The sequence below is a fragment of the Salmo salar genome, chromosome ssa14 (assembly GCF_905237065.1).
Source record: "Salmo salar chromosome ssa14, Ssal_v3.1, whole genome shotgun sequence".
NCBI classification, from domain to species: Eukaryota; Metazoa; Chordata; class Actinopteri; order Salmoniformes; family Salmonidae; genus Salmo; species Salmo salar.
The window spans coordinates 3,340,980-3,362,965 of record NC_059455.1 but is presented as its reverse complement, the minus strand read 5'-3'; the positions used below and the strand labels follow the sequence as shown (position 1 = coordinate 3,362,965).

General features: G+C 41.8%; 1 protein-coding gene across 3 annotated transcripts in view; it reads right to left on the bottom strand.

Moving 5' to 3' along the window:
- myo10 (myosin X) overlaps positions 1 to 21,986 on the bottom strand; it is a 299,501-nt gene that overhangs the window by 140,732 nt on the left and 136,783 nt on the right. For all 3 annotated transcript variants that reach the window (XM_045693795.1, XM_045693796.1, XM_045693797.1), the window contains one exon: positions 665 to 852. In XM_045693795.1, the coding sequence (XP_045549751.1) occupies positions 665 to 852 (188 nt within the window). The remainder of the gene's footprint in view (positions 1 to 664; positions 853 to 21,986) is intronic.

Sequence of the window (21,986 nt, the reverse complement as noted above, 5' to 3'; positions counted from 1 at the left end):
TCCCTGACAACCAAAAGTGCTCGTTACATTTTGAATGCTTAGCAGGAAAGGAAAATTGTCAAATTCAAGCACTTGGTCATTCCTATTGCCTCTGGCCTGGCAGACTCACTAAACACAAATGCATCTTTGTAAATAATGTCTGAGTGTTGGAGTGTGCCCCTGGCTATCCGTAAATTTTAAAAACAAGAAAATGGTGCTCTCTGCTAATATAAGGAATTTTAAATGATTTATACTTTTACTTTTGATACTTAAGTATATTTTAGCAATTACATTTACTTTTGATACTTAAGTATATTTAAAACCAAATACTTTTAGACTTTTACTCAAGTAGTATTTTACTGGGTGACTTTCACTTTTACTTGAGTAACTTTCTATTAAGGTATCTATACTTTTACTCAAGTATGACACTTGGGTACTTATTCCACCACTGTCAATTGCCCACCATTCACAGCTCACAAAATGACAAGCCAATGACTTCGCTACATTCTCTCACCCGATGGCAGCCAACCCAATCACATTTCTCATTAATTTCTCTTCAAATGACCCAACATCATTTCAGTCATTTAGTGTTTCTCATAGCATATGCTTTTACCCTGAGTGACTTACAATCAGTGCATTCAAATAACGTCAAGCAAAACAACAACTGATAACAATCATCGCTCACCTGATTAACACACACTGGTTCTGCAGTCTTTTCCATAGGGAGCGGTAACACTCGTTTGCTACTGCGTAGATGTGCGGGGAAATCTCGCCGAGGTGGTGTCGGCTGTACCTCTCCACCGCCGGCCGGTCGTACAGGTCAGGGATGGACTGGTACGGGTTCACCGCAGCCAGGATGGAGCCGATGTATGTCTGTTGTAGGGGAAGATAGAGATGGAAAGGGACATGAAACACATGGAGAAAAATAGGGTTGATTCACAATACTGAGCCCGAGTCAAGCCCAGCCATGCTGAGCTGTACTGCGCTGGCCTGGTTACACATACATCCACATTGCCCTGTATAGCACGGTTGCTGAAAAAAAAATCTAAAAGCCATGTAGAATATCCTTTTTCATCAACAGATAGCATAATTGACATGGAATGGAATGATATTAAGGTTTTGTCTGCAACACTCCCCAGGGAATGACCAGACTTGAACAAGGGAAGTCTTGGGAGAACAGTCCTTTGTCCATGTTCCAATGTGAGAAAAACAGTTTTTTTTTCCAGACAGCCCAAAGGCCATAGATAAATTAAGTTAAGACAACAAAAAAAACAGGCCATAAAAACCTTTAACTTATTTTCCAGGACCTTGGAAGATAACAATCGGCCATAACCTTCCGTGAGGGAAAATTAACTAGGCCAGGTAAAGTCATTGCAAACTAACATGAACAACAACATCATTGTGAACAGTAGGTCTGGATTTGCTTCAGAACACAACGCTAAGTTTATTTGACCTTTCCCCCTTCATTTTCTTAGGCCTACTCCAGTTTTCATGAAAACCCGCTTCATATTTAAAAGTTCAAAGCCAAATAAACCAAAGTGCTGAAATAGAAACTTCTTCAGCCAGAGAAAAGGTATTTTGGCAGTTCACTCAGTTCTGTGGTAATGAGTAATGGATAATGAAGCGTTTTGGAAGAAGCACAGATACATCTGAGGGGAAAGCGACTTTACATACTTCAATTCGGTACATACACCAATTACAGTTAACAGTGCTGATGACCCTGAGAATAAACTGGGTGAGGGTGAGGCAGTTGTGGTGAGAAAGCATGTTTGGGGTGCAAGTGGATGACACAAAATAGGGTTCTTCGGTTTGTCTCCATAGAAGAACCTTCTGTAAATGGTTCTACCTAGAACCCTCTAAGAAGGGTTCTTTGTAGAAATCTCAATAAAGGGTTCTACAAATAACCTTTTTATCCTGTAAAGGTTCTACCTAGAACCCTCTATGAAGGGTTCTACCAAGAACCCTTTTATCTTTCAAGGGTTCTTCCTAGAACCCCCCATGAATAGTTCTACCAGTCTTATATGAATATTTTTATGACAATACATCACATATATCATAAGGCCTTTTTCACAGCCTAGTTGTACCCTAACACAGTGGTCGGAAGCTCCTGGTTTACAGGCCATATCAGGCCTGCAAGTCACATTATGCTGGCTTGCAAAATTATATGTTATTCCTATTAGAATCCAGCAAGAGTGAGGATATCCAACAATTGGAACTTTTGATCACCAGCAAACCTGCATTCAGAATGACTGAAGGTTGATAATGGAGAGTACCTAAATCATCTAAACTGGAACTGGTGCAAACCGTAATGGGTGCAATAAGTCCAAATACTAACAGAGTGGATTAGTGTAGAAATATCAAAGTTATTTATCTTTGTGTAGCATACCTTTGTGAAGCAACTGAAAATCTGACAATCAACCCGCAATAGAGCATGCTGGGAAATATGACAATGATGGGCACTGAGTAAAAATGACACAATCACACTCAACTCTGGTTGTTAACACCAAACACTAGGGTTCTTTTACACCACTTTACAGAGTTAATTCAACTCCTGAATCAACACTAGAAATGTTACACTAAACAATCAACAAGTAGTTAACACCGGCCAAGTGGCCAATTTGCTGTTTACCATACAATAAATACACTGCTGGTTCACTCAGACTCCCTTCTCTTCTCAATAAAATCACAGAAAACACTTATTTGAAAGAAAGAAATTGTGGCAAAGATATCAACTATGTCAGTACTGTATATGTAAAATGATCAAGGGAATGCCAGATTATAGTACAAATATTCCCATATAGGTACATTTATTTAAATTGTTTATTTAACCTTTATTTTGACAGTGAATACATATTGAGACCTAGGTCTCTTTTTCAAATGTGCAATGTATAATACAATATACAAATGCACATTATACACAATATATATATATATATATATATATATATATATATATATATATATATATATATATATATATATATATATATATATATATATATATATATATATATATACTGCTCAAAAAAATAAAGGGAACACTTAAACAACTCATCCTAGATCTGAATGAAAGAAATAATCTTATTAAATACTTTTTTTTTTAAATAGTTGAATGTGCTGACAACAAAATCACACAAAAATAATCAATGGAAATCCAATTTATCAACCCATGGAGGTCTGGATTTGGAGTCACACTCAAAATTAAAGTGTAAACCACACTACAGGCTGATCCAACTTTGATGTAATGTCCTTAAAACAAGTCAAAATGAGGCTCAGTAGTGTGTGTGGCCTCCACGTGCCTGTATGACCGCCCTACAACGCCTTGGCATGCTCCTGATGAGGTGGCGGATGGTCTCCTGAGGGATCTCCTCCCAGACCTGGACTAAAGCATCCGCCAACTCCTGGACAGTCTGTGGTGCAACGTGGTGTTGCTGGATGGAGCGATGCATGATGTCCCAGATGTGCTCAATTGGATTCAGGTCTGGGGAATGGGCGGGCCAGTCCATAGCATCACTGCCTTCCTCTTGCAGGAACTGCTGACACACTCCAGCCACATGAGGTCTAGCATTGTCTTGCATTAGGAGGAACCCAGGGCCAACCGCACCAGCATATGGTCTCACAAGGGGTCTGAGGATCTCATCTCGGTACCTAATGGCAGTCAGGCTACCTCTGACGAGCACATGGAGGGCTGTGCGGCCCCCCAAAGAATTGCCACCCCACACCATGACTGACCCACCGCCAAACCGGTCATGCTGGAGGATGTTGCAGGCAGCAGAACGTTCTCCACAGCGTCTCCAGACTCTGTCACATCTGTCACATGTGCTCAGTGTGAACCTGCTTTCATCTGTGAAGAGCACAGGGCGCCAGTGGCGAATTTGCCAATCTTGGTGTTCTCTGGCAAATGCCAAACGTCCTGCACGGTGTTGGGCTGTAAGCACAACCCCCACCTATGGACGTCGGGCCCTCATACCACCCTCATGGAGTCTGTTTCTGACCGTTTGAGCAGACACATGCACATTTGTGGCCTGCTGGAGGTCATTTTGGCAGTGCTTCTCCTGCTCCTCCTTGCACAAAGGCGGAGGTAGCGGTCCTGCTGCTGGGTTGTTGCCCTCCGACGGCCTCCTCCAAGTCTCCTGATGTACTGGCCTGTCTCCTGGTAGCGCCTCCATGCTCTGGACACTACGCTGACAGACACAGCAAACCTTCTTGCCACAGCTCGCATTGATGTGCCATCCTGGATGAGCTGCACTACCTGAGCCTCTTGTGTGGGTTGTAGACTCCATCTCATGCTACCACTAGAGTGAAAGCACCGCCAGCATTCAAAAGTGACCAAAACATCAGCCAGGAAGCATAGGAACTGAGAAGTGGTCTGTGGTCCCCACCTGCAGAACCACTCCTTTATTGGGAGTGTCTTGCTAATTGCCTATAATTTCCACCTGTTGTCTATGCCATTTGCACAACAGCATGTGAAATTTATTGTCAATCAGTGTTGCTTCCTAAGTGGACAGTTTGATTTCACAGAAGTGTGATTGACTTGGAGTTACATTGTGTTGTTTAACCTGTTATGGCTAGGGGGCAGTATTTTCACGGCTGGATAAAAAACGTACCCGATTTAATCTGGTTACTACTCCTGCCCAGTAACTAGAATATGCATATAATTATTGGCTTTGGATAGAAAACACTCCAAAGTTTCTAAAACTGTTTGAATGGTGTCTGTGAGTATAACAGAACTCAAATGGCAGGTCAAAACCTGAGAGATTCCTTTACAGGAAGTGGCCTGTCTGACCATTTCTTGAACTTCTTTGCCATCTCTATCTTTTACAAAGGATCTCTGCTCTAACATGACACTTCCTACGTCTTCCATGGGCGCTCAGAGCCCGGGAAAAAACAGAATGTCGTCATCCCAGCCCCAGGCTGAAACACATTATCGCCTTTCTCAAGTGGCCGATCAAGGGACTGTGGGCTTAGGCGCGTGCCCTGGCCGCCCCCGTCTTTGTGATTTTTCCTCTGTTTGCCGAAAAGGAGATTCCCGGTCGGAATATTATCGCTTTTTTACGAGATAAATTGCATAAAAATTTATTTTAAACAGCGGTTGACATGCTTCGAAGTACGGTAATGGAATATTTAGAATTTTTTTGTCACGAATTGCGTCATGCGCACGACCCTGATTTACCATTTCGGATAGTGTCTGGGACGCACGAACAAAACAACGCTATTCGGATATAACGATGGATTATTTTCGACCAAACCAACATTTGTTATTGAAGTAGCAGTCCTGGGAGTGCATTCTGACGAAGACAACAAAAGGTAATCAAACTTTTATAATAGTAAATCTGATATTGGTGAGTGCTAAACTTGCCGGGTGTCTAAATAGCTAGCCCGTGATGGCTGGGCTATGTACTTAGAATATTGCAAAATGTGCTTTCACCAAAAAGCTATTTTAAAATCGGACATATCGAGTGCATAGATGAGTTCTGTATCTATAATTCTTAAAATAATTGTTATGCTTTTTGTGATCGTTTATCGTGAGTAATTTAGTAAATTGTTAGCAAGTTCCCCGGAAGTTTGCGGGGGGTATGCTAGTTCTGAACGTCACATGCTAATGTAAAAAGTTTTTTTTTTGATATAAATATGAACTTGATTGAACAAAACATGCATGTATTGTATAACATAATGTCCTAGGTGTGTCATCTGATGAAGATCATCAAAGGTTAGTGCTGCATTTAGCTGTCTTCTGGGTTTTTGTGACATTATATGCTAACTTGAAAAATGGGTGTCTGATTATTTCTGGCTTGGTACTCTGCTGACATAATCTAATGTTTTGCTTTCGCTGTAAAGCCTTTTTGAAATCGGACAGTGTGGTTAGATAAAGGAGAGTCTTGTCTTTAAAATGCTGTGAAATAGTCATATGTTTGAAAAATTGAAGTTTTTGTATTTTTGAGGAATTTGTCATTCGCGCCACGCCTATCATTGGATATTGGAGCAGGTGTTCCGCTAGCGGAACGTCTAGATGTAAGAGGTTAAGTGTTCCCTTTATTTTTTTGAGCAGTGTATATATATATATTTACATTTTAGTCATTTAGGAGATGCTCTTATCCAGAGTTACAGTAGTGAGTGCATAAATTGTTTTACTTTTTCATACTGGTCCCACGTGGGAATCAAACCCACAACTCTGGCATTGCAATTGCCATGCTCTACCAACTGAGCCATGTAAACATTAAAATACAAAAACACAGTCATGGTCAATATCAAATATTCTCACATGTTAAATGTATCAGATTATTAAAACTCCTGATGTTAAAGTTTATACACTGAGGTAAACACTAATGCCCAGGCACTATTTGAAAGAAAGAGAAAAAAAACACAATAAAAAACTTATTCAGATTAAAAAGGATTCTATGTAGAACCTTTCTTGCCTTCCAAAGAATCCTTCATTCCTTCAAAGAACAATTTATTCAAGAACCCTTTGCCTTATAAAGAACCCTCATCTTCCAAAAAGGCTTCTTCAGATGAAAACGGCTATTGGTAAAGCCCTGTCCATCCGCAAATAACCTTTTTGGAACCCTTTTTTCTAAGAGTGTACTGTTATGTCTGAGTCTCAGTGAAATGTGAGTGCTTGACAAACAAAAATACTATTATAAATTTAGTTGAATCTACCACAAACTATTTCTAAAGTGTCTGAACAAGAGTCTTTGTGCAATATATAAACAAAAAAAGAAACATCCTCTCACAGTCAACTGTGTTTATTTTCAGCAAAATTAACATGTGTAAATATTTGTATGAACATAACAAGATTCAACAACTGAGACATAAACTGAACAAGTTCCACAGACATGTGACTAACAGAAATTGAATAATGTGTCCCTGAACAAAGGGGGAGTCAAAATCAAAAGTAACAATCAGTATCTAGTGTGGCCACCAGCTACATTAAGTACTGCAGTGCATCTCCTCATGGACTGCACTAGATTTGCCAGTTCTTGCTGTGAGATGTTACCCCACTCTTCCACCAAGGCACCTGCAAGCTCCCGGACATTTCTGGGGGGAATGGCCCTAGCCCTCACCCTCCGATCCAACAGGTCCCAAGCGTGCTCAATGGGATTGAGATCCGGGCTCTTCGCTGGCCATGGCAGAACACTGACATACCTGTCTTGCAGGAATTCATGCACAGAATGAGCAGTATGTCTGGTGGAACTGTCATGCTGGATGGTCATGTCACGATGAGCCTGCAGGAAGGGTACCACATGAGGGAGGAGGATGTCTTCCCTATAGCGCACAGTGTTGAGATTGCCTGCAATGACAACAAGCTCAGTCCGATGATGCTGTGACACACTGCCCCAGACCATGACGAATCCTCCACCTCCAAATCGATCCCGCTCCAGAGACAGGCCTCGGTGTAGCTCTCAATCTGACCATCACTCCTGGTGAGACAAAACCGCAACTCGTCAGTGAAGAGCACCTTTTTCCAGTCCTGTCTGGACCGATGGAGGGATTCCTGGTGTAACTCGGGCAGTTGTTGTTGCCATCCTGTACCTGTCCCGCAGGTGATGATGTACCGATGTACCGATGTTCAGATGTACCGATCCTGTGCAGGTATTGTTACACGTGGTCTGCCACTGCGAGGATGATCAGCTGTCCGTCCTGTCTTCCTGTAGCGCTGTCTTAGGCATCTCACAGGCATCTCACAGTACGGACATTTATTGCCCTGGCCACATCTGCAGTCCTCATGCCTCATTGCAGCATGCCTAAGGCACTTTCACACAGATGAGCAGGGACCCTGGGCATCTTTCTTTTGGTGTTTTTCAGAGTCAGTAGAAAGGCCTCTTTAGTGTCCTACGTTTTCATAACTGTGACCTTAATTGCCCACTGTCTGTAAGCTGTCAGTGTCTTAACGACCGTTCCACAGGTGCATGTTCATTAATTGTTTATGGTTCATTGAACAAGCATGGGAAACAGTGTTTAAACACTTTACAATGAAGATCTGTGAAGTTATTTGGATTTTTACGAATTATCTTTGAAAGACAGTGTCCTGAAAAAGGGACGTTTCTTTTTTTCTGAGTTTATATTATACAATATAATGTATCTATCAATATCTCTGAAGTATCTGAGTCGTATCAGAGTAAGAACTGTAAACTTTCCCTTGTATCTACTGCTAAGGCTGAGTCTTGTCATGCTAGACATAACGTTATTTACAAAAATACTGTCTACAGTATATACAACTACCTTATTTCTTAAATGCCTGTGTCACCTCGGACCCCAATGAAGCCCCGACCTAATCTTCTACGGTTTTAGTTGCCCTTAGATGCTGATCTTGGGTCAGTTTTGTATTTTCCCAGTAATGGTTAAGATTAGGATTAGAGGAGGTGAAGCTGGGGGAAATTCTACCCCAGAGCACAGGCAGTCAAATGTGCCTCTTACTGACTGACCCACTTCTGGCTGGATGACACTTTATGCAAATAAATGTGAATGGCAGTTGAGATTACAATATTTACATAACAAATATTGGTTCTCAAACTTCAACCCGGTTTTGTGAAGCCGTTTAGACCACGACAGAGTGCAAAAAAGGGGCTTATAAGTATAACATAAATGATCACAATGAAGTGTGCGATACGGTTCTGGTTTAACTGTAAATGCCGGTAATGTAAACATTGCGCTGAAACACTAAAAAGTCTTAATTTTCACTGAGATGTGAGCTCTGTTCAAATGTCTTATCCGGTGGTTCAACTCAAGACTGAGGGAGGTTTATGGCTTAAACATAAAAGCAAAAATGTGTTTAATCCGGTGTAAGCGTAAACAATTTTATCTCCCTAGTCCAAACCAATGCCATATTATCAATTTATGTGACACTCACTTAATCATATGAACGTTTACAGTAGAAGCCTTTCTTAAACTCACATTGGGCTACAAATGCTAGTCTAGTCTTATCTTCCCATTTTGTTCTTGAGAGCAACAAATCACCTCACTCTTTTCACATAGCTCGAATCAACAAACCACCTCAGACTATTCCTATAGCTAGCCAACTTTTTACCACCTTTTTGTAGTTTTTATGCTAAAAAAAATCTGATTAAATTTGTTTGATCACACCGGAGGTTGCGTTCGTCTTGATCCTGTTCCAGGTGATCCGAGCATCACGCAGAAGGATCCCTGACCTGGATCACAGGAATCGTCTGCGGAGGTTTCTCCGTTGCCCTTTTGGGGGACAGGAATGTAATTATCTAGTCCAGCTATACTGACTAATTTTGTTGAATAGTAAATCAATTGTTATATAGCTGTGATATAGCAGGTATTAGCTAGAAACATTTAGGTGTCGCTGGCTAATAATTTGCTGTATAGGTAGGCTATCCACCTGTCTTTTCACTGTGTATCAGCAAAATCCCCCAACAAAATCCACAATGAAAAGTATTTACCTATCATCATCTTCAGAATAAGTAGACAACAGAATAGAGAATGACTGTAGTTGCTCTAAATTAAAATGAGTTCAATAAAAGCGCAACGAAAATACCTTGGTCTGTAATGAGTGAGGAGTCTATTAATTTCACTACCCAATATATAAGTACTTAAGTAGCCTACATTATTATTTGTAATTCATAATGGTAATGAAGTCTATTTAGTTTGTAGTTTATTAATCAATTAAATGTGTGTGTGAAGTCAGCTATTCTGTCAATGAAATGTGTTGTTTTTTCCCCCCCTCTCTTTCCAGGCTGAATGTCTGCGTTCCGACCCTGTGACACATAGCGGTGTCTCAGGCATGACTTTCGCCTCATGAAGCAGTCTATGATGGGGCTCATGAGACTGCTTCACCAGGAAAAAGACCATGGTTGGGGACAGCACCTTGACGTCTTGATCTTTGTATACTGGCTAGCCCACGGCCTTTCATATAGGGTAGTAGGCAGCAAATGAAGTGTCCCGAAACCAACTGTATGCAGAATAGTTCACAAAAATGTTTGAAAGTCAGGAACAATTTGAAGAAAGTCATCAGCTTCCCTGCTCCAGAAGATGTGGAGGACATCGGGCTGAGATTCGGGAGGTTGGCGAGGAGCGTGTTCAACAAGTCAGTCGGGGTCATCAATGGCTGCAACATATGCATCAAGCCACCAGCCCTGGACAAGCAGGACTACTTCAATTACAAATATGTTAGATACTTGGGTCATAATGTTACCAAAATGTAACTGATTTTACAATATTGAACCTACAGTACTTGGTCAGACTTATCTCCCCCTCATGGTAAACAGGCCATCTGTGATGTGACAGGAAAGTTTGTGGCCAACTTTGTGGGCTATGCAGGGTCAGCCCAAGACACCAGGGTCCTGAAGAATAGCACTTTCTACCAGACTGTCAGCAACCCACCACCTGGCTTCTTCTTGTTTTTTATCCACTTTACTGTATGTTTAATTTTTTCTACCTATTCAGTGTTGTTTATCAACAATCCGTTCGTTGTTATTTTATCACATGCTATTAACCTGAGTGTTCATCAATAATCAATTACTTGTCATTTATCACCCGAGTGTTCACCAATTGTTTGTGCATTACTTGATTGGTGTGTGCGACCGGTCTTATTTTCTTGTGTGTTGATATCACTTGATGTCATCTCCAAATCATACATGCCTTAATGACAATCTGATGTCTAACAGAACATAGAGGGTGTTATTTAATGGAAGCCTCTCCAACATAATCCAGCTAGAGTCAGGCATTCCCCAGGGCAGCTGTCTAGGCTCCTTACTTTTTTCAATCTTTACTAATGACCTGCCACTGGCTCTGAGTAAAGCCTGTGTGTCTATGTATGCTGATGACTCAACACTATACATGTCAGCTACCACAGCCAGTGAAGTCACTGCAACACTTAACTTCTTGGGGCTATGTGGGACGCTAGCGTGCCACCCGTGGTGCACCCTATCAACAGCAGGTGCATTTCAAGAGCGGCAAATTTGAAACCAAATAAATGTCAAAATTCAAATTTTTCAAACATACAACTATCTTACACCCTTTGAAAGATACACATCTCCTTAATCTAACCACGTTGTCCGATTTCAAAAAGGTTTTACGGCGAAAGCATAAAGTTAGATTATGTTAGGAGAGTACATTGACAATAGCTGTGTGTAATGTTTTGTCAATTCAAAGACAGGCGTCACCAAAACCATAAAACCAGCTAAAATGATGCACTAACCTTTTACAATCTCCATCAGATGACACTCCTAGGACATTATGTTGGACAATGCATGCATTTTTAGTTCTATCAAGTTCATATTTATATCCAAAAACAGCGTTTTACTATGGCATTGATGTTGAGGAAATCGTTTCCCTCCAATAACCGGCAGTCAAGTCAGCACCACAAATTAAATAATTAAAATTAGAAAACATTGGTAAAATATTATATTGTCATTTAAAGAATTATAGATTTACATCTCTTGAACGCAATCAACTTGCCAGATTTAAAAATAACCTTACTGGGAAATCACACTTTGCAATAATCTGAGCACTGCGCCCAGAAAAATATGCTTTGCTATACAGACAAACGGCCATGTTGGAGAGATCTAAAATCGAAAATACTATGTAAATAATCCATTACCTTTGATTCTCTTCATCAGATGTCACTTCCAGGAATCCCAGGTCCATAACGAATGTAGTTTTGTTCAAAAAAGCTCATCATTTATATCCAAAAAGCTCCGTGTTGTTAGCACATGATCTAAGCCAGCCGGACTTCTCGTCATGAACGAGGGGAAAAAATATATTTACGTTCGTTCAAACATGTCAAACGTTGTATAGCATAAATCATTAGTGCCTTTTTTAACCAGAACATGAATAATATTCAAGGTGGACGAATGCATTCTCTTTTATAACGTATTGGAACGAGGGTACCCAACATGAACTCGCGCGCCAGAGTCTAATCGGCCATCACCGTTCCATGGCTCTTGTTCGGTCAGATCTCACAGTAAAAGACTCAAAACACTTTGTAAAGGCTGGTGACATCTAGTGGAAGCAATAGGAAGTGCCAAAACATTAATCAACCCCTGTGTGCTTCAATGGCATAGGCTTAAAGGTAATTCAACACATCAGGTATCCACTTCCTGTCAGAAAATGTCTCAGGGTTTTGCCTGCCAAATGAGTTCTGTTATACTCACAGACACCATTCAAACAGTTTTAGAAACTTTAGGGTGTTTTCTATCCATATATAATAAGTATATGCATATTCTAGTTACTGGGTAGGATTAGTAACCAGATTAAATCGGGTACGTTTTTTTATCCAGCCGTGAAAATACTGCCCCCTAGCCCCAACAGGTTAACCTGTCTGAGCTAGGGGGCAGTATTTTCACTTTTGGATGAAAAGCGTGCCCAGAGTAAACGGCCTAATACTCGGGCCGAGATTCAAATATTTGCAAATTATTAGTAGATTTGGATAGAAAACACTCTTAAGTTTCCAAAACTGTTTCAATGATGTCTGTGAGTATAACAGAACTCATATGGCAGGCAAAAAACTGAGAAAAATACAACCAGGAAATGGAAATCTGATGCCTGTAGTCTTTTCAAGTCATTGCCTTTCTAACACACAGTGACTTAGGGTTCACTTCCTAAGGCTTCCACTAGATGTCAACAGTCTTTAGAAAGTTGTTTGAGGCTTTTGCGGTAAACACAGAGCGAACAAGAGGACATGGAAGTAGGTGACTCCGAAAATGACATGGGTTTCTGACGCTCGTTCACGTGAGGAGGTAGCTGTGTTCCAAAACATTTTTCAAGACATTGCAATCGTCCGGTTGGAATATTATTGAAGTTCTAAGATAAAAAGGCTCTAAAGATTGATGCTATACAACGTTTGACATGTTTGAACGAACGTAAATATAACTTTTTTGACTTTTCGTCGTGACATTTTCCGCGCGCTTCCTAACTGAACGCGCAAACAACAAGGGGGTATTTCGACATAAATTATGGACTTTATCGACCAAAACAACATTTATTGTGGACCTGGGATTCCTGGAAGTGCCTTCTGATGAAGATTGTTAAAGGTAAGTGAATATTTCTAATGCTATTTATGATTTTAGATGACTCCAAAATGGCGGGTATCCGTATTGCCTAGTGTATTTTTCTGAGCGCAGTACTCAGATTACTGAAAAGTGTGCTTTCCTCGTGAAGCTTTTTTGAAATCTGTCACAGTGTTTGCATTCAGGAGATGTTAATCTATAATTCTTTGAATAACAGTTTAATATTTTATCAACGTTTATAATGAGTATTTTTGTAAATTGATGTGCCCTTTCACTGGAAGTTTTGGGGGATATACATTTTCTGAACGTCAAGCACCAATGTAAAATGGGTTTTTTGGATATAAATATAAACTTGATAGAACAAAAAATGCATGTATTGTCTAACAAAGTCCTAGGAGTGTCATCTGATGAAGATTGTCAAAGGTTAGTGCATCATTTTAGCTGGTTTTCTGCTTTTGGTGACGCCTGTCCTTGTATTGAAAATGGCTGTGTTTAATTTTTTGTCTATGTACTGTCCTAACATAATCTAACTTTATGCTTTCGCCGTAAAGCCTTTTTGAAATCGGACAATGTGTTTGGATTAAGGAGATGTTTATCTTTCAAATGGTGTAAAATAGTCGTATGTTTAAGAAATTTGAATTATGACATTTTGTTGTTTTCTAATTTGGCGCTCTGATTTTTCACTGGCTGTTGAATAGTGTGAACCGTGGGTGGGACGGTAGCGTCCCACGTAGCCCTGAGAAGTTTAACAAATAGCTTCAATCAGTTTCAGAATGGGTGGCAAGAAACAAGTTAGTCCTAAATATTTCAAAAACTAAAAGCATTGTATTTTGGACAAATCATTCACTAAACCCTAAACTTCAACGAAATCTTGTAATGAATAATGTGGACATTTAGCAAGTTGAGGAGACTAAACTGCTTGGAGTAACCCTGGATTGTAAACTGTCTTGGTCAAACCATATTGATTCCAAAGGAGCTACGATGGGGGAGTGGTCTGTCCATAATAAAGTGCTGTTCTGCCTTCTTAACAACGCTATCAACAAGGCAGGTCCCACAGGCCCACGTTTTGTCACACCTGGACTACTGTCTAGTCGTGTGGTCAGGAGCTACAAAGAGGGACTTAGGAAAATTACAATTGGCCCAGAACAGAGCAGCACAGATGGCCCTGAAATGTACATGGAGAGATAACATTAATAATATTCATGTCAATTTCTCCTGGCTCAAAGTGGAGGAGAGATTGACTTCATCACTACTTGTATTTGTGAGCAGTATTGACATGTTGAATGCATCGAAATGTCTGTTTAAACTACTAGCACACAGCTCAGACACCCATGCAAACCCCACAAGACATGCCACCAGAGGTCTCTTCACAGTCCCCAAGTCCAGAACAGACTATGGGAGGTGCAGAGTAATACATAAATCCATGACCACATCAAGTAACTCATGCAAGCAGTAAAATCAGATTTCTAAAAAATACACCTTATGGAACAGCAGGGACTGTGAAGAGACACACATAGGCACAGACATGCATACACACACACACGATAACATATGCACCTATCTGAACCATTGATCAGAATAATACATTATTTTAATTGAATCACAACAAATTTACTTCCAATTCATTATTTAATCCTTTCTAGTAACCAAAAAAGTGTTAAACAAATAAAAAATATGAGATCCTTCAAAGTAGCCATCCTTTGCCTTGACAGCTTTGCACACTCTTGGCATTCTCTCAACCAGCTTCATGAGGTAGTCACCTGGAATGCATTTCAATTAACAGGTGTTAAAAGTTCATTTGTGGAATTTCTTTCCTTCTTATTGCATTTGAGCCAATCAGTTGTGTTGTGACAAGGTACATTTACATTACATTTAAGTCATTTAGCAGACGCTCTTATCCAGAGCGACTTACAAAATGGTGCATTCACCTTATGATATCCAGTGGAACAACCACTTTACAATAGTGCATCTAAATCTTTTAAGGGGGGGGTTAGAAGGATTACTTTATCCTATCCTAGGTATTCCTTAAAGAGGTGGGGTTTCAGGTGTCTCCGGAAGGTGGTGATTGACTCCGCTGTCCTGGCGTCGTGAGGGAGCTAGTTCCACCATTGGGGTGCCAGAGCAGCGAACAGTTTTGACTGGGCTGAGCGGGAACTGTGCTTCCTCAGAGGTAGGGGGGCCAGCAGGCCAGTGGTGGATGAACGCAGTGCCCTTGTTTGGGTGTAGGGCCTGATCAGAGCCTGAAGGTATGGAGGTGCCGTTTCCTTCACAGCTCCGTAGGCAATCACCATGGTCTTGTAGCGGATGCGAGCTTCAACTGGAAGCCAGTGGAGAGAGCGGAGGAGCGGTAGGGTAGGTAGGGGTGATATACAGAAGATAGCCCTATTTGGTAAAAGACCAAGCCCACATTATGGCAAGAACAGCTCAAATAAGCAAAGTGAAACGAAAGTCCATCATTACTTTAAGACATGAAGGTCAGTCATTTCTGAAAATTTCAAGAACTTTGAAAGTTTCTTCAAGGGCAGTCACAAAAACCATCAAGCGCTATGATGAAACTGGCTTTCATTTGGACCGCCACAGGAAAGGAAGACCCAGAGTTACCTCTGCTGCAGAGGATAAGTTCATTAGAGTTACGAGCCTCAGAAATTGACGCCCCAAAAAATGCTTCACAGAGTTCAAGTAACGGACACATCTCAACATCAACTGCTCAGAAGAGACTGCATGAATCAGGACTTCTTGGTCAAATTGGTGCAAAGAAACCACTACTAAAGGACACCAATAAGAAGAAGATACTTGTTTGGGCCAAAAAACACGAGCAATGGACATTAGACCGGTGGAAATCTGTCCTTTGGTCTGATGAGTCCGAATTTGAGATTTTTGGTTCCAACCACCGTATCTTTGTGAGACGCAGAGTAGGTGAATGGATGACTCCCACCATGAACAATGGAAGAGAAGGTGTGATGGTGTTTGGGTGCTTTGCTGGTGACACTGTCTGTGTTTTATTTAGAATTCACACTTAACCAGCATGGATACCACAGCATTCTGCAGCAATACACCATCCTATCTGGTTTGAGCTTAGTAGGACTATCATTTGTTTTTCAACAGGACAATTTGACCAAGAAGGAGAGTGGTGGAGTGCTGCATCAGATGTCCTGGCCTCCATAATCACCTGACCTCAACCAATTGAGATGGTTTGGGATGAGTTGGACCGCAGAGTGAAGGAAAAGCAGCCAACAAGTGCTCATCATATGTGGGAACTCCTTCAAGACTGTTGGAAAAGCTTTCCAGGTGAAGCTGTTTGAGAGAATGCTGTCATCAAGTGCAAAGCTGTCATCAAGGCAAAGGGCGGCTACTTTGAAAAATCTAAAATATAATTTGATTTGATTAACACTTCTTGGGTTACTACATGATTCCATATGTGTTATTTCATAGTTTTGATGTCTTCACTATTATTATACAATGTAGAAAATAGTAAAAATATAGAAAAACCCTTGAATGAGTAGATGTGTACAAACAAAAATCTAAATTTGCCCAATAATATAATAGCACATTGCTGCTCTGCCTCTTTCTTGGCCCTGCTCTTCCCTTGCTGGTCCCCTCGCTGGTCTCCTGGCTGGCCTGCTCTGCATCTGAGGCCACAGCAGACGGCATGGTCTCTTCCCTGGCAGTGCATGAGGAAATCATATTCAGAGGCCTAATAGATTGCATTGCCTGGAAGAATGGCCACAGCTAGCCTGCATCTGTTCTTGACCTTGTGCCTAGCATGATCAGTTCCTGTAGGCAGTGCAGCACATACATAATCCTGTTATAATTGATCTCATCACTGTCCTTTACTAGACCTGCTTATCTATTCTGCTCCCTGTTCACGAGTAAAAACTCAAACAGGAAGTACCCGTGACTCGCTCCATTGAGAAATGGTCAGCAGAATCAGAGATTATGCTTCAGGACTGCTTTGCTAGCACTGATTGGAATATGTTAAGAGATTCTGCTGAATATGTTTAGAGATTCTACCACCTCCGTCACCAGATTCATTCGAAAATGCATCGGTGACTTTGTCCCCACGGTGAGGGTTCGCTGCTTCCCCAATCAAAAGCCCTGGAATAACACTGAGGTTGAGCTAAACTAAAGGATAGGGCTAGCGCACACAGAGCTATCGTAGACAACCCTGAGGCTACGGCCGAGGACAGGAATAAGTACAAGAAGTCCTGCTATGACCTCCACAGAGTCGTCAATCAAGCAAAAAGACAATATAGGAATAAGGTGGAATCATATTACATAGGCTCTGACACCTGCCACATTTGGCAGGGGCTAGAGTCCATTACGGATAACAAAGGAAAACCCAACCGTGATCTTCCCAACGATGCCTCTCTACCAGGCCGTCACCGACCCAGAGGAATGGGTGATCTCGCTCTCCGAGGCCGACGTCAGAAAGATCCTTAACCTCCCTGGGTAAGGGGGGACGCTTGCGTCCCACCTAGTCAACAGCCAGTGGAATCGTGTGGCGCGAAATACAAATACCTCAAAAATGCTATAACTTCAATTTCTCAAACATACTGTATGACTATTTTACACCATTTTAAAAGACAAGACTCTCGTTAATCAGGTTAACACACGCAATGCCACGGGGCCCAACGGAATTCAAGGGAGCGTTCTCAGAGCATGCGCAGAACAGCTGGCAGGCATATTCACGTTCATTTTGAACCTCTCCTTGTCACAGTCTGTAATCCCCACATGTTTTAAAATGACCACCATCATTCCTGTCCCCAAGAACTCTAAGGCGCCATGCGACAGTGACTAACGCCCATTTAGCACTTACTCCTGTAATTATGATGTGCTTCGAAAGGCTGGTTATGGCTCACATTAACCCTAGCTGGTGAGGGTAGGTAACGTCACCTCCCCCAAGCTGACCTTCAACAGAGGGGCCCCACAGGGGTGTGTGCTTAGTCCCCTCCTGTACTCCCTGTTCTCCCACAACTGCCTGGCCAAGCATGACTCCAACACTATCATCCAGTTTGCTGACGACAGTGATTCCTGGCGATGAGTCAGCCTACAGAGAGGACGTCAGTGACCTGGCAGTGTGGTGCTAGAGCAACAACCTCTCCCTCAATGTCAGTATGACAAAGGAGCTGATTGTGGACTACAGAAAACAGGGGGGTGAGCACGCCCATCCACATCGATGGGGCTCAAGTGGAGCAGGTCGCAAGATTCAAGTTCCTTGGTGTCCAAGTCACTAAAGACTTAATAAATGACCTCTTGACTGGCTTCATCACTGCCTGGTATGGCAATAGCAATGCCCTTGATCGCATGGTGCTACAGAGGGTGGTACAGAGGGTGCTACAGAGCCCAGTACATCACTTGGGCCGAGCTCCCTGCCATCCAGGACATCTATATCAGGTTGTGTGTAAGGAAGGCCCGGGAAATCGTTAAAAACCTCAACCACCCAAGCCATAGACTATTCTCTCTGTTTCCACACAGTACTGGTGCATCAAGTCTGACACCAACAGGCTCTTGAACAGCGTCTATCCCCAAGGAATATGACTGATAAATAGCTAACAAAATCGCTAAACTCAGCAAAAAAAGAAACGTCTTCTCACTGTCAACTGCGTTTATTTTCAGAAAACTTAACATGTCTAAATATTTGTATGAACATAACAAGATTCAACAACTGAGACATAAACTGAACAAGTTCCACAGACATGTGACTAACAGAAATTGAATAATGTGTTCCTGAACGAAGGGGAGGTCAAAATCAAAAGTAACAGTCAGTATCTGGTGTGGCCACCAGCTGCATTAAGTGCTAAAGTGCATCTCCTCCTCATGGACTGCACCAGATTTGCCAGTTCTTGCTGTGAGATGTTACCCCACTCTTCCACAAAGGCACCTGCAAGCTCCCGGACATTTCTGGGGGGAATGGCCCTAGCCCTCACCCTTAGATCCAACAGGTCCTAGACGTGCTCAATGGGATTGAGATCCAGGCTCTTCGCTGGCCATGGCAGAACACTGACATTCCTGTCTCGCAGGAATTCACGCACAGAATGAGCAGTATGGCTGGTGGCATTGTCATGCTGGAGGGCCATGTCAGGATGAGCCTGCAGGAAGGGTACCACATGAGGGAGGATGTCTTCCCTGTAACGCACAGCATTGTGATTGCCTGCAATGACAACAAGCTCAGTCCGATGATGCTGTGACACACCGCCCCAGACCATGACAGACCCTCCACCTCCAAATCGATCCAACTCCAGAGTACAGGCCTCGGTGTAACGCTCATTCATTCCACGATAAACGCAAAACCGACCATCACCCCTGGTGAGACAAAACCGCGACTCGTCAGTGAAGAGCACTTTCTGCCAGTCCTGTCTGGTCCAGCGATGGTGGGTTTGTGCCCATAGGCGACATTGTTGCCAGTGATGTCTGGTGAGGACCTGCCTTACTACAGGCCTACAAGACCTCAGTCCAGCCTCTCTCAGCCTATTGCGGACAGTCTGAGCACTGATGGAGGGATTGTGCGTTCCTGGTGTAACTCAGGCAGTTGTTGTAGCCACGGGCAGTTGTTGTTGCCATCCTGTACCTGTCCCACAGGTGTAATGTTCAGATGTACCAATCCTGTGCAGCTGTTGTTACACATGGTCTGCCACTGTGAGGACAATCAGCTGTCCGTCCTGTCTCCATGTAGCACTGTCTTTGGCGTCTCACAGTACGGACATTGCAATTTATTGCCCTGGCCACATCTGCAGTCCTCATGCCTCATTGCAGCATGCCTAAGGCACTTTCACACAGATGAGAAGGGACCCTGGGCATCTTTCTTTTCGTGTTTTTCAGAGTCAGTAAAAAGGCCTCTTTAGTGTCCTAGGTTTTCATAACTGTGACCTTAATTGCCTGCCGTCTGTAAGCTGTTAACGTCTTAACGACCGTTCCACAGGTGCATGTTCATTAATTGTTTATGGTTCATTGAACAAGCATGGGAATCAGTGTTTAAACTCTTTACAATGAAGATCTGTGAAGTTATTTGGATTTTTACGAATTATCTTTGAAAGACAGGGTCCTGAAAAAGGGACGTTTCTTTTTTGGCTGAGTATACAAAGACTTTCTAAGTTAACCTTGTATCTTTATTGACCTTTTATTTTTGCACTGTCTCTATGCACACTGACAGGGCCCTAAACACTCAAGCACACACTCACTCCATCATCGGCTTACTCACACATAATATGCACATGTATTTATACTGACTACACACACGCACCTCCACTCACATACAAGCTTCTGCTACTCTGTTTATTTTAAATCCTTTTGCCTAGTCACCTTAAACTTATACATATCTACCTCCATCACTCCAGTATCCATGCACATTATAAATATGGTATTGGAACTGACCCTGTATATATAGGGAACAAAAATATAAACGCAACATGCAACAATTTCAAAGATTTTACTGAGTTACAGTTCATATGAGGAAATCAGTCAATTGAAATAAATTCATGAGGCCCAATCTATGGATTTCACATGACAGGGAGTAAAGATATGCATCTGTCGGTCACAGATACCTTTAGGATCTCGTCACAGGATCTCTGTGCATTAAAATTACCATCAATAAAATGCAATTGTGTTTGTTGTCTGTAGTTTATGCCTGAACATACCATAACCCCACCACCACCATGGGGCACTCTGTTCACAACGTTGACATCAGCAAACCGCTCGCCCACACGACACCATACACGTGGTCTGCGGTTGTGAGGCCGGTTGTACTGCCAAATTTTCTAAAACGACGTTGGAGGTGGCTTATGGTAGAGAAATTAACATTCAATTCCTTGTAAAAGCTCTGGTGGACATTCCTGCAGTCAGCATGCCAATTTGCATGCTCCCTCAAAACTTTAGACATCTGTGGCATTGTGTTGTGTGATAAAACTGAACATTTTAGAGAGGCCTTTTATTGTTCATAACACAAGGTGCACCTGTGTAATGATCATGCTGTTTAATCAGCTTCTTAATATGCCACACTTGTCAGGTGGATGGATTATTTTGGCAAATAATAAATGCTCACTAACAGAGATGTAAACAAATTTGTGCACAAAATTTGAAAGAAATAAGCTTTTTGTGAGTATAGAACATTTCTGGGATCTTTTATTTCAGCTCATGAAACATGGGACTAACAAATTACATGTTGTGTTTATATTTTTGTTCAGTGTAGTATGCTTACTTACTTAGTTATTGTGTTCTTCATATTTCTTGAGTGTTTTCTAATATTACATTGTTATTGATTATTGCATTGATTATTGCATTGTTGGGTTTTGAATTTGCAAGAAAGGCATTTCATCGTACTTGTGCATGTAACATTAAAACATGAAACTATTCCCTATATAGTGCACTACTTTTGACAGAGCAATATGGGGTAGTGTCCTATATGTGGACTAGGGTGCCATTTGGAGCAAAACGTCCACATCTGACTGTGATCAGAGGTTGGAGCCGGGCCATGTGGTTGCCTCCTTAACCAGAAATAGGTCAGTAGACTCACAGACGACTGAGAGAGACTGTGATTCAGCAAAGACATGAGAGGGCGCACAGAGTTGCTCGGCAGTTTACAAGAGGGTAAATAGGGTGTGTGTGTATATCTGTGAAAGAGAGAAAGTGTGTGTGTATGTATCTCTGTATATGTATGTGTACAATTGTATGTGTGTGTCTGCGTGTGTGTCCATGCGCATAAGCACACATTTGTTCACACCATTAGAAGCAAGTGCTTTTGAAATGACTTGAGAGTGGCAGCTGGCAGTTGCATCTATCAATGGCCTAGCACAGACATGGAGACTTAAAATAAGCGTTCATACAGCACTGAAAGACTGGTGCTTTCTTTTAAGGAATCTGAGAATCTCTCGCTGGGGATTTTAGTCTTTGTTTAAAATGGGAGACACAGATGTCTGTTTGGTAATATGAGTGTGTGTGTGTGTGTATGCATGTGTTTGTGTGTAAGTGAGTGTGTGCTCACAAAGAAATGTTTACCCTTGTGATAAGGGAGGAGACACAGAACGTTAGTCGTCAGTCAAA